Source organism: Mobula hypostoma, chromosome 2 (assembly GCF_963921235.1).
Source record: "Mobula hypostoma chromosome 2, sMobHyp1.1, whole genome shotgun sequence".
Taxonomy (NCBI): Eukaryota; Metazoa; Chordata; class Chondrichthyes; order Myliobatiformes; family Myliobatidae; genus Mobula; species Mobula hypostoma.
The window spans coordinates 249,024,405-249,037,807 of NC_086098.1; the positions used below are offsets into that span (position 1 = coordinate 249,024,405).

Genomic DNA, 13,403 nt, shown 5'->3' on the forward strand with positions numbered 1-13,403 from the left:
AGGACGGTGTTCGGGATGTGTGTGAGGGGACTGCGTGGGGGAAGTGTGTGACGGGACGGTGTGGGGGAAGTGTGTGATGGGATGGTGTGAGGGAAGTGTGTGACGGGACTGCGTGGGGGAAGTGTGTGAGGGGATGGTGTGGAGGAAGTGTGTGACGGGACGGTGCCGGGGATGTGTGTGACAGGACGTTGTGGGGGATGTGTGTGACGGGATGGTGTGGGGGAAGTGTGTGAGGGGACGGTGTGGAGGAAGTGTGTGACGGGACGGTGTGAGGGAATTGTGTGACGGGACGGTGTGGGGGAAGTGTGTTAGGGGACTGCGTGGGGGAAGTGTGTGACGGGACGGTGCGGGGGAAGTGTGTGACGGGACGGTTCAGGGGAAGTGTGTGAGGGGACGGTGTGAGGGAAGTGTGTGACATGACAGTGGTGGGGGAAGTGTGTGACAGGATGGCGTGGGGGAAGTGTGTGATGGGACGGTGTGGGGGAAGTGTGTGATAGGACGGTGTGAGGGAAGTGTGTGAGGGGACGGTTTTGGGGAAGTGTGTGACGGGACGGTGTGGGGGAAGTGTGTGATGGGACGGTGTGGAGGAAGTGTGTGATGGGACGGTGTGAGGGAAGTGTGTGAGGGGACGGTGTTGGGGATGTGTGTGACGGGACGGTGGGAGGGAAGTGTGTGACGGGACGGTGTGGGGGAAGTGTGTGATGGGACGGTGTGAGGGAAGTGTGTGACGGGACGGTGTGGGGGAAGTGTGTGAGGGACGGTGTGAGGGAAGTGTGTGACGGGACGGTGTGGGGGAAGTGTGCGACGGGACAGTGGGAGGGAAGTGTGTGACGGGACGGTGTGAGGGAAGTGTGTGACGGGACGGTGTGGGGGAAGTGTGTGACGGGATGGTGTGGGGGAAGTGTGCGACGGGACAGTGTGGGGGAAGTGTGCGACGGGACAGTGGGAGGGAAGTATGTGAGGGGACGGTGTGGGGGAAGTGTGTGACGGGACGGTGTTGGGGAAGTGTGTGACGGGACGGTTTAGGGGAAGTGTGTGACGGGACGGTGTTGGGGAAGTGTGTGACGGGACGGTGTGAGGGAAGTGTGTGACGGGACGGTGTGAGGGAAGTGTGTGACGGGATGGCGTGGGGGAAGTGTGTGACGGGACGGTGTGGGGGAAGTGTGTGACGGGACGGTGTTGGGGAAGTGTGTGACGGGACGGTGTGAGGGAAGTGTGTGACGGGACGGTGTGAGGGAAGTGTGTGACGGGACGGTTTAGGGGAAGTGTGTGAGGGACGGTGTTGGGGATGTGTGTGAGGGACAGTGTGAGGGAAGTGTGTGACGGGACGGTGTTGGGGAAGTGTGTGACGGGACGGTGTGAGGGAAGTGTGTGACGGGACGGTGCGGGGGAAGTGTGTGACGGGACGGTGCGGGGGGAAGTGTGTGAGGGACGGTGTGAGGGAAGTGTGCGACGGGACAGTGGGAGGGAAGTGTGTGATGGGACGGTGTGGGGGAAGCGTGTGACGGGACGGTGTTGGGGATGTGTGTGAGGGACAGTGTGAGGGAAGTGTGTGACGGGACGGTGTTGGGGAAGTGTGTGATGGGACAGTGCGGGGGAAGTGTGCGACGGGACAGTGGGAGGGAAGTGTGTGACGGGACAGTGGGAGGGAAGTGTGTGACGGGACGGTGCGGGGGAAGTGTGTGATGGGATTGTGTTGGGGAAGGGTGTGACGGTACGGTGTGAGGGAAGTGTGCGACGGGACAGTGGGAGGGAAGTGTGTGAGGGGACGGTGTGGGGGAAGTGTGTGACGGGACGGTGTTGGGGAAGTGTGTGACGGGACGGTTTAGGGGAAGTGTGTGACGGGACGGTGTTGGGGAAGTGTGTGACGGGACGGTGTGAGGGAAGTGTGTGACGGGATGGCGTGGGGGAAGTGTGTGACAGGACGGTGCGGGGGAAGTGTGTGAGGGACGGTGTGAGGGAAGTGTGTGAGGGGATGGTGTGGGGGAAGTGTGTGACGGGACGGTGTGAGGGAAGTGTGTGACGGGACGGTTTAGGGGAAGTGTGTGACGGGACGGTGTTGGGGAAGTGTGTGACGGGATGGTGTGAGGGAAGTGTGTGAGGGACGGTGTGAGGGAAGTGTGCGACGGGATGGTGCGGGGGAAGTGTGTGACGGGATGGTGTGAGGGAAGTGTGTGACGGGATGGTGCGGGGGAAGTGTGTGACGGGACGGTGTGGGGGAAGTGTGTGACGGGACGGTGTGGGGGAAGTGTGTGAGGGACGGTGTGAGGGAAGTGTGCGACGGGACAGTGGGAGGGAAGTGTGTGACGGGACGGTGTGGGGTATGTGTGTGAGGAGACAGTGTGAGGGAAGTGTGTGACGGGACGGTGTGGGGGAAGTGTGTGAGGGGACGGTGTGGGGAAAGTGTGTGATGGGACGGTGTGGGGTATGTGTGTGACATGACGGTGTGGGGGAAGTGTGTGACGGGACGGTGCGGGGGAAGTGTGTGACGGGACGGTGTTGGGGATGTGTGTGAGGGACGGTGTGAGGGAAGTGTGTGACGGGACGGTGTTGGGGAAGTGTGCGATGGGACAGTGCGGGGGAAGTGTGCGACGGGACAGTGGGAGGGAAGTGCGTGATGGGACGGTGTGGGGGAAGTGTGTGAGGGACGGTGCGGGGGAAGTGTGTGATGGGACGGTGCGGGGGAAGTGTGTGAGGGACGGTGTGGGGGAAGTGTGTGACGGGACGGTGCGGGGGAAGTGTGTGACGGGACGGTGTTGGGGATGTGTGTGAGGGACGGTGTGAGGGAAGTGTGTGACGGGACGGTGTTGGGGAAGTGTGCGATGGGACAGTGCGGGGGAAGTGTGCGACGGGACAGTGGGAGGGAAGTGCGTGATGGGACAGTGCGGGGGAAGTGTGCGACGGGACAGTGGGAGGGAAGTGTGTGACGGGACAGTGGGAGGGAAGTGTGTGACGGGACGGTGCGGGGGAAGTGTGTGATGGGATTGTGTTGGGGAAGGGTGTGACGGGACGGTGTGAGGGAAGTGTGCGACGGGACAGTGGGAGGGAAGTGTGTGAGGGGACGGTGTGGGGGAAGTGTGTGACGGGACGGTGTTGGGGAAGTGTGTGACGGGACGGTTTAGGGGAAGTGTGTGACGGGATGGCGTGGGGGAAGTGTGTGACGGGGCGGTGTGAGGGAAGTGTGTGACGGGATGGCGTGGGGGAAGTGTGTGACGGGGCGGTGTGAGGGAAGTGTGTGACGGGATGGCGTGGGGGAAGTGTGTGACGGGGCGGTGTTGGGGAAGTGTGTGACGGGACGGTGTGAGGGAAGTGTGTGACAGGATGGCGTGGGGGAAGTGTGTGACGGGACGGTGCGGGGGAAGTGTGTGAGGGACGGTGTGAGGGAAGTGTGTGAGGGGACGGTGTGGGGGAAGTGTGTGACGGGACGGTGTGAGGGAAGTGTGTGACGGGACGGTTTAGGGGAAGTGTGTGACGGGACGGTGTTGGGGAAGTGTGTGACGGGATGGTGTGAGGGAAGTGTGTGACGGGATGGTGCGGGGGAAGTGTGTGACGGGACGGTTTAGGGGAAGTGTGTGATGGGACGGTGTTAGGGAAGTGTGTGACGGGACGGTGCGGGGGAAGTGTGTGACGGGACGGTGCGGGGGAAGTGTGTGACGGGACGGTGCGGGGGAAGTGTGTGAGGGACGGTGTGAGGGAAGTGTGCGACGGGACAGTGGGAGGGAAGTGTGTGACGGGACGGTGTGGGGGAAGTGTGTGAGGGGACGGTGTGGGGAAAGTGTGTGACGGGACGGTGTGGGGTATGTGTGTGACATGACGGTGTGGGGGAAGTGTGTGACGGGATGGTGCGGGGGAAGTGTGTGATGGGACGGTGCGGGGGAAGTGTGTGACGGGACGGTGTTGGGGATGTGTGTGAGGGACAGTGCGGGGGAAGTGTGCGACGGGACAGTGGGAGGGAAGTGTGTGACGGGACAGTGGGAGGGAAGTGTGTGACGGGACGGTGTTGGGGATGTGTGTGAGGGACAGTGCGGGGGAAGTGTGCGACGGGACAGTGGGAGGGAAGTGTGTGACGGGACAGTGGGAGGGAAGTGTGTGACGGGACGGTGCGGGGGAAGTGTGTGATGGGATTGTGTTGGGGAAGGGTGTGACGGGACGGTGTGAGGGAAGTGTGTGACATGACAGTGTTGGGGAAGTGTGTGACGGGACGGAGCGAGGGAAGAGTGTGACGGGACGGTGTGAGGGAAGTGTGTGACGGGACGGTGTGGGTGTAGTGTGTGACATGACGGTGTTGGGGAAGTGTGTGACGGGACGGAGCGAGGGAAGAGTGTGACGGGACGGTGTGAGGGAAGTGTGTGACATGACGGTGTTGGGGAAGTGTGTGACGGGACGGAGCGAGGGAAGTGTGTGACGGGACGGTGTGGGGGAAGTGTGTGACGGGACGGTGCAGGGGAAGTGTGTGAGGGGACGGTGTGAGGGAAGTGTGTGACGGGACGGTGCGGGGGAAGTGTGAGAGAGGGCGGTGTAGCACGTACTCCTCGTTCAGGCCTACCTGATGTACCAGCTCGTGGGCTAGAACAAGCCGTAGGTCCTGTCTGGTGCTCTCTGAGTCCTCCTGGGGCTGGAAGAGGAGGTTTATCTCCCTGAAGATGACCAGCCCCCAGTTCTCCATCGCACCACTCTCAAAACAGGGCACGGCCACCAGGTCTGTGCAGGGAGGGAACTCCCATGAGTCAGAAGGCAACCACATGCACACATGCGAGCCCAGTCTCGCCCAGCCAGATTCCGCCTCCCCAACAGGAGATGAAGATCCCACATAGTGAAACAAAGGATTGTACATAACACCATAACACGTAGGAACATCGAGTCTGCTTTGCTGTTTCACCATGGCTGATTTATTATCCCTCTCGACCCCATTCTCCTGCTTTCACCTTTGACACTCCTACTAATCCAGAGCCTATGCCAATGACTTGCTTTTCACAGCCATCTATGGCAATGAATTCCACAGATTTACCACCTTCTGGCTAAAGAAATTCTTCTTCATCTCTGTTTGAAAGGGACATCCTTCTGTTCTGAGGCTGTACCCCGTGATTGGAATCATCCTCTCCACGTCCACTTTATCTAGGCTTTTCAATATACGAAAAGTTTCAGTGAGATGCCCCCTTATTTTCCTTAACCGCAGTGAGTACAGGCTATCAAATGCTCTTCATAAATTAACTCTTTCGTTCCCAGGATCATTCTCACGAACCCATTCCAATGCTGGTGCAACCTTTCTTAGACAATAAACACAAAGCTGCTGACGGTACTCCAAGTACTCCAGTCACCAGTCTGACAAATAACGTAACGGAAGTCACCGCCAGTGGCGGCTCACCACCTGTGGGATCTTCCTGTGCACGTAGTGGTAGCTGCTACAACTGACTCGGCTTTGCCAGTGACGGGCACCCTGACAGTGCGGCTCGCGCTGCGCTGTTACATTCAAGGTTCTGGGTTCTGAGTTTTGAGTTCAATTCCAGCCTGTTCTGTAGGGAGTCTCTACGTACTCCCCATGGATTCCGTGGGGCACCCCACGTTCCAAAGACGTCCAGGGTAGGTTAACTGGTCATTGTGAATTTCCCTGTGATTAGATTAGGGTAAACTCGGTGTTGTGGGGATGCTGGGGTGATATAGTTCGAAGGTCCAGAGGAGCCTATTCGACACTGTTTTGTTAAATTGACAAGCAAACAAACAAACAAACCAAGGCCAGGGAGGGTCATGAGGATGAAGGGAGATTTCACCGGGTAACAGGTCCAGTGGGACCCATCGTATCCACTGCATGTAACAGGGTCAAACACAACATACCTCAGCTCCGTGCCTGACCCCGGGAGTGTGTGATGAGACGGTGTAGAGGGAGTTTCACTCTGTGTCTGACCCCGGGAGTGTGTGATGGGATGGTGTAGAGGGAGTTTCACTCTGTGTCTGACCCCGGGAGTGTGTGATGGGACGGTGTAGAGGGAGTTTCACTCTGTGTCTGACCCCGGGAGCGTGTGATGGGACGGTGTAGAGGGAGTTTCACTCTGTGTCTGACCCCGGGAGCGTGTGATGGGACAGTGTAGAGGGAGTTTCACTCTGTGTCTGACCCCGGGAGCATGTGATGGGACAGTGTAGAGGGAGTTTCACTCTGTGTCTGACCCAGGGAGTGCGTGATGGGATGGTGTAGAGGGACATCACTCTGTGTCTGACCACTCCATCTACCACTTGCAAGACAGGTGAAGTGCCCAGTGCTGGGGATGTAGACCGTGTCGGTTGTTTGGACAATCTGATTATTGGGAGTCAATGAGAGGTGACCCACACCCACCTAACTTCTTCAGAGGGTAGAGGATCTGAAACTTCTCTTCGTAGAAGTGCAGGAGCCTCCCCACAGTCTCTAAGGCGTAATCTCCTTGTCCAGCCTCCATCGCCTGCTTCCGAGCCCAGACTCTCACCTGCAATGAAGCATCAAGGTTTAAACACTGGCTCCAGGGGACCACAAGCGCCAAGCTCACCGTCCCTTGGACCCTGGCCCTTGGGACGTGGACCACTCCTCCCCATCAGCTGGGTTCACTAAGTTTACTATCCATGGGTCCTGGAGGTGGATGGCGGACAGCTCCGCTCGGCCTGACTGCCTGGCAATATTCCAGGGTTACGTCCATGCCCAGGTATTCCTGAAGAAAGAACGCACGGTGCCCATGGGCACCATTGCAGTGTTCTGCGACCATTGGGCACCTCAGGGGAAAGATGGCATCCTTGACGGGGTGGCAACATTTTACTTTATAGACAATAGACAATAGATGCAGGAATAGGCCATTCGGCCCTTTGAGCCAGCACCGCCATTCACTGTGATCATGGCTGATCATCCACAATCAGTATCCAGTTCCTGCCTTCTCCCCATAGCCTTCGATTCCGCTATCTTTAAGAGCTCTATCCATCTCTTCTTGAAAGCATCCAGAGACTAGGCCTCCACAGCCTTCTGGGGCAGAACATTCCATATATCCACCACTCTCTGGGTGAAAAAGTTTTTCCTCAACTCCGTTCTTAATGGCCTACCCATTATTCTTAAACTGTGGCCTCTGGTTCTGGACTCACGCATCAGTGGGAACATGCTTCCTGCCTCCAGCGTGTCCAATCCCTTAATAATCTTATATGTTTCAATAAGATCCCCTCTCAGCCTTCTAAATTCCAGAGTATACAAGCCCAGTCGCTCCAATCTTTTGACATATGACAGTCCCGCCATCCCGGGAATTAACCACGTGAACCTACGCTGCACTCCCTCAATAGCAAGACTGTCCTTCCTCAAATTTGGAGACCAAAACTGCACACAGTACTCTGGGTGTGGTCTCACCAGGGCCCTGTACAGCTGTAGAAGGACCTCTTTTCTCCTATACTCAATTCCCCTTGTTATGAAGGCCAGCATGCCATTAGCTTTCTTCACTGCCTGCTGTACTTGCATGCTTGCTTTCAGCGACTGATGTACAAGAACACCTAGATCTCGTTGTGCTTCCCCTTTTCCTAACTTGACTCCATATAGATAATAATCTGCCTTCCTGTTCTTACAACCAAAGTGGATAAGCTCACATTTATCCACATTAAACTGCATCTGCCATGCATCTGCCCACTCACCCAGCCAGTCTAAGTTTTGATTTAGAGTAGTTGATATTAGTAATCGTGTTATTGTATACATTTTGTCACATTGTCGAATGTGAAATGTAATAAAGAGATTTCTGTAAAATAATAAATAAAAATCTGATGTCGTCTGCTCCTGGATTCACCAAGTCTGCTCTCCATGGGCCCTGGAATAGGGCGGTGAAGGGCTCTGCCTGGGCTGATTGCCCGGCAGTTTTCTGGGGGGACATTCCTGCCTGAGTACCCCTGGAAAGAGAAGATGCGGTGACCGTGAGTACCAGGAAGGTGTTCTGGGACTGCTGGTCACTGCAGGGGATAAGTATGATCATAGATCAGGATGGGAACAGTTGAACTGGGTTTGTTTTAGTCACAGTGATTGGTGGCATCCGTTAGTCTCCTGAGACCATGGATCTGTGCCTGGAAAGGTTCTCCAGGGCGCAGGCCTGGGCAAGGTTGTATGGAAGACCGGCAGTTGCCCATGCTGCAAGTCTCCCCTCTCCACAACACCAATGTTGTCCAAGGGACGGGCAAGGGCCGATACAGCTTGGAACCAGTGTCGTGGCAGTGATTAGTATTCTGATAATGTAGATGTTACAATAAATGCAACTTTGTAAAAAAAGGGAAAATGTCAGCAGGGGGTCAGGGGTGAGATTGTACTCGGACCTCACCGTCCCGGGGCTATCATCAAACCTATTGCTTCGTTCCCAGTGATGCTGAGTGAAAGCCATCTCCAGCGACACGGGATTTCACCCACAGGGCACAGATCTGTGCCCAGGACAGTGTCAGCAGTGGAGACCAAACCTCCAATGATCCCACACCCCTGGACTCTGATGACGGGATCTTATTCCGGGACATTGTCACTTTCTGAAAATCCGACATGGTGCTAAAACAGAATTTGGAGAAGTGCTCAGTACTGCGTCCTGGGAACAGGACTCCCGCACTGAGCTGCAGGAATGGCGTAGAGCAGAGTGCCGGGTCCCTTGAAGTGGAGTCACAAGTAGATAAGGTGGTGGCAAATTTGTCACGCTGACTTTCACCTGTCGAAGTCGGGGTGTTATGTTGGAGTCCCTGCAAGACACTAGTGAGATTTAAAAAATGTAAATATTGGAAAGCTGAGCTGGGAACATGAAACCCAGCAGGTCAGGCAGAGTATGTGGAGGAAGGAGTGGGTGGAAGGGATATGGGTTGATGTCAGTGCCATTAACCCTGCTCCCGTTCACAGCCGTGTCAGCTGGTTCACTGAGCCACGGTCGGGTTAGTAACTAGCAGCGAACAGACGGCACGGAGTGAGATGGTGCTTACTGTGACTTTGTTGAAGGTCTTTGCGATGGATGGGAAGTCGGAGACCACGCACGCCAGCAGGTAGGAGGACATCAGCGGCGTCCGATGGAAGCGCGTCACCATCCACAGCTGCCCGTGAACCCACATCTCCGAGGTCACTGCGTGCACACACACACATGCAGAGTGTCAGTGGGTGCAGTTGAAGAGACGGGGGTGAGGGCAGGGAAAAGAGGGAGAGGGAGTGGGGAGGAAGCCTCCCGACAGCAAGAAGGACGGGCAAGGTAGCAGGCTGTGACTTTGTCCCGTGTGTGTCTCAGTGTGTAACCCTGTACTCCCCGTGTGTGTGTCTCAGTGTGTAACCCTGTACTCCCCGTGTGTGTGTCTCAGTGTGTAACCCTGCACTCCCCGTGTGTGTCTCAGTGTGTAACCCTGTCCTCCCCGTGTGTGTGTCTCAGTGTGTAACCCTGTACTCCCCGTGTGTGTGTCTCAGTGTGTAACCCTGTACTCCCCGTGTGTGTGTCTCAGTGTGTAACTCTGTACTCCCCGTGTGTGTGTCTCAGTGTGTAACCCTGTACTCCCCGTGTGTATGTCTCAGTGTATAACCCTGTACTCCCCGTGTGTGGGTGTTGAGGGATCCTGTACCCCGTAAGTGTTGTGAGATCTTGTACTCCGCGTGTGTGTGTATATGTGTCTCAGTGTGGGATCTTGTACCATGTGTGTGTGTCTGTGTATGTCTCAGTGTGGGATGCTATACCCCATGTGTATGTGTGTGTGTGAGACGCTGTATACCTCGTGTCTGTGTGTGTGTGTGTGTGTGAGCACCAGTGTGGAATCTGTGAGGGGTGAGGTCGCGGGGATCAAGGGTGAAGACTGAGGATGAAGATGTGGAATCAGTGATGGGGTGATGCTGATGTGTAAAGGGTCAGAGGTGAAGATGTGGGGAGAGAATGAGGTTGAGGGGCCAGGGGTGAGAGGGTGAGGGTCAGGGATCATGGGGGTTTGCGATTGATAAGGGTCAGAAGTCATGGGTGAGGGGTGAGGATCAGCGATGACGGGGTGAAAGATGAGGATCAGGGATGAGGGGTGAAGTAACTTACTCCTGACGGGCATGTTGGAGACAGCCGTGTGCTGCGGTCGGTGAACGACTGTCAGGTCAAACGTCGCCTTCAGAGCTGGGTCGTCGAAACACGGGAATACCCGCCGGGCGTTGGCGGGCTGCATCATCGTCACAGCCAGAAACCTGGAGTGTGAAGTGGGAACGTCAGTTTGTGTGTCTGTGCGTCTGGGAATATTGTGTGTCTTCTGCTCACTGAGCTCGAGCAAGGACTTCATTAAGCTGGGGAGAGTGCAGGAAAGATTCACCACGATGATACTGGGATGGAGGGCTGGAGTTATGAGGATACGATGGGTAGGCTGGGGCTGTTTTCCCTGGAATGACAGAGACTGAGGGGTGACTCTTTGTGAGGGGCAGAGAGAAGGTGGGTGGTCACGGACTTTATGCCCGGGTTGGATCCCTACAGTCATCTCTCTGCCCATTGGGAAGCTGTTGGGGTTTGGTAACTGGGTGACATAAGACCTGGGAGCAGGAGTCGGCCATCTGCTCCGCTGTTCAATAAGATCGAGGCTGGTCTGACCATGGACTCATCTCCGCCTACCTGCTTTTCCCCATAACCCTTAATTCCTCAGCTACACAAAACTCGATCCATCTGTGTCTTAAATCTATTTACTGATGTAGCCTCTATTGTTTCCCTAGACAGAGAATAACATGGATTCACTTCTCGCTGGGAAAAGCTGATTTTCCTCAATTCTGTCCTTCCAAGTTTAGAAGAATAAAAGGGGGATCTCACTGAAACCTACTGAAAAATATTGAAAGGCCAAGACAGAGAGGACATGGAGAGGGTGTTTCCAATAGAGGAAGAGTCTGGGACCAGAGGGCATAACCTCAGAAAGGAAGGACGCCCTGTAGACCAGAGATGAGGAGGAATGGTGGAACAGACTCAACGGGCCGAATGGCCTGTTTCTGCTCCTATCATCTCAAACGTCTTACATTTGATCTCCCATATTGCAACGCTTCACATGTTGATGGATTAGACAACATCTGCCTCCTCTCTGCCCATTGGGAATTTGTTGGGGTTTGGTTGGCGGGTGATGTAAAGACATGGGGAGTCAGCCATCTGCCACGTTCAGCTTACGTTGCCATTCAATAAGATCAAAGCTGATCTGACTGTAGACCCAGACTCACCTTTCTGCCTTTTCCCCAGAACCCAATTCCCCTCTTATGAAAAATATCTATCCAACTGTGTCTCATATATATTTAATGAGGCATCCTCTACTGCTTCCTTAGTCAGAGAATTCCACAGATTTACTAACATTTGGGAAAAGCAGATTTTCCTCATCTCTGTCCTTCCAGGTTTAGAAGAATGAGGGGGATCTCACTGAAACCCGCTGAATATTGAAAGGCGGAGATAGAGTGGATGTGTAGAGGATGCTTCCTGTAGTAGGGGAGTCTAGGACCAGTGAGCACAGCCCGAGAATACAAGGACATCCCTTTAGAAAGAGATGAGGAACAACTTATTTAGCCAGAGGATGGTGAATTTGTGGAATTCAGTGCTGTGGAGGTCAAATCATTGCGTACATTTAAAGTAGAGGTTGATAGGTTTTTGACCAATCAGGTGTCAAAAGGTTATGAGGAGAAGGCCAGGAGAATAGGGTTGAATGGGATAATAAGTCAGCCATGCTAGAATGGTGTAGCATACTCAATGGGCCAAATGGCCTAATTCTGCTCTTATGTCTTCTGGTTTTATAGTCTTACATTTGACCTCCAAGGTGCAACTCCTTACAATTGTCCAGATTAAACTCCCTTCTGCCACCTCTCTGCCCATTGGGAGGTAGCTGGGCTTGGTTGATGGGTGAGTTAGGCTGAGTGACTTGATTCTATTCCTATCTTTTATTCTATTTATTTAGAGACAGAGTACAGTAATAGGCCATTCTGATCCCAGTGCTCACACGCCACCCAATGACACCCATCTAACCAATTAACGTACCAGCCAGTATGTCTTTGGAATGTGGGAGGAAACTGGAGCACCCAGAGGAGATCGACACCATCACAGACAGCGCTGGCTTTGTTAAAGTATTACTCTACTCACGCTCCTACCATGCCATCTCATTATCTAGTATAAGGAATCTTATGGTCTTGTGTTCTGTCATCTAGATCAAGCAGCTATGTCCCCCAGTTCAATTCTCACCTACCAGTGGAAATAGTTTTCCTGCCTCTCTCTTATCTATCCCTTTCTTAATTTTATATCTTCCTACAAGCACCCCTCTCTTTCTGCTGAAAGGTGACAGGAATTTGATGGTCAGTCATTGGACAGGAGGTGCCCACCCACGTCAAGCCCCCTCACCTGGTGGAGCCATCCTGCTGGTACTGGCAGTAGTACAGACCGGCCATATCGCTGGCCAGCTCTCCGCTGAAGGCCGTATGCAGGGAGTAGACCTTGCCCTGGTCCAGGTGCCCCTCCAGGATCACCACCAAGTACTCGCTGGCAGACTCCTGCCAGAATTTCCCCACGGCTGGTGCGGAGCCGCCCCTGCCCGTCACCCGTGGGTGCTTGGTGTAGCTCAGTGCCTTGCTGTGGATGAGGATGTGCCGAGTTGGCCACCGGCAGAGGAAGGTCACTGTTGATCTGCCGTGGAACACGAAGAGGCCAGACTTCCTGTCCTGGGAGAGCTGGGGCCAGAGTCGCAGTTCGTAGCCGAGGGGCTTGAGGGTGTCGGGGAGACGGGGTCTCTCCCAGGGCTTCTGGATGCCAGGGGGCCTCGATGCTGCTGTCTGTGGGCCCCCGACAGATGGGTAGCAGGATGCGGTGGTCCCACCAGCAGCCAGAGCCTGGAGCCCTGCTATCAACAGGGTGACCGCCCCAAGTGTCCGCATCATGCCCAAGACCACTGTGGAAGTAGAAAGCGACCGTTAATCTCAGGCAGGGTTTTGCGATTGCTGGGACACTGGGAAGCACAGCAAGACTGTGGGAGTGTAGAACATGGAATGGTACAGCACAGGAACGTGGCATTAAACTAAAACCCCTTTTCCTCTGTGCCCTTCCCGTCTAAATATCCCTTCCACACCTCTTTTCCATTTCCCTCCACCAGCAACCACCAGTGCATTCCTGACACCCACTGTAGGGCAAAGGGACCCTAGGGTATGTGGACATGATTTCCTCAAAGCAATGGTGAAGAAGATGTTTGGCTGCAGGCCTTCATCAGTCAGGGCACTGAGTATTTATGTTGGGATGTTATCTTGCAGTTGGTGAGGCCAGATCTGTGGTATTGTTCTCAGTTTTGGTTTCCCTGTCATAGCAAAGATGCCATTAAGCTGGAAAGGAACACAAACGAGAAATCCAGCAGATGCTGGAAATCCGAACAACACACACAAAATGCTGGAGGAACTCAGCAGCCAGGCAGCATCTATGTTGGCGTTTCAGCTCGAGGCCCTT

The 13,403-nt window shown here is 54.8% G+C and overlaps 1 protein-coding gene across 1 annotated transcript in view; it reads right to left on the reverse strand.

The window, feature by feature from the left end:
- Positions 1-12,844, reverse strand: part of LOC134358052 (aminopeptidase N-like) — a 50,933-nt gene extending 38,089 nt beyond the window's left edge. The window contains exons 1-5 of the mRNA XM_063069952.1: positions 12,315-12,844; positions 10,011-10,153; positions 8,935-9,071; positions 6,329-6,455; positions 4,547-4,701 (exon numbers count right to left, since the gene is read on the reverse strand). Of these exons, the coding sequence (XP_062926022.1) occupies positions 4,547-4,701; positions 6,329-6,455; positions 8,935-9,071; positions 10,011-10,153; positions 12,315-12,844 (1,092 nt within the window). The remainder of the gene's footprint in view (positions 1-4,546; positions 4,702-6,328; positions 6,456-8,934; positions 9,072-10,010; positions 10,154-12,314) is intronic.
- Between the last annotated feature and the right edge of the window lie 559 nt (positions 12,845-13,403).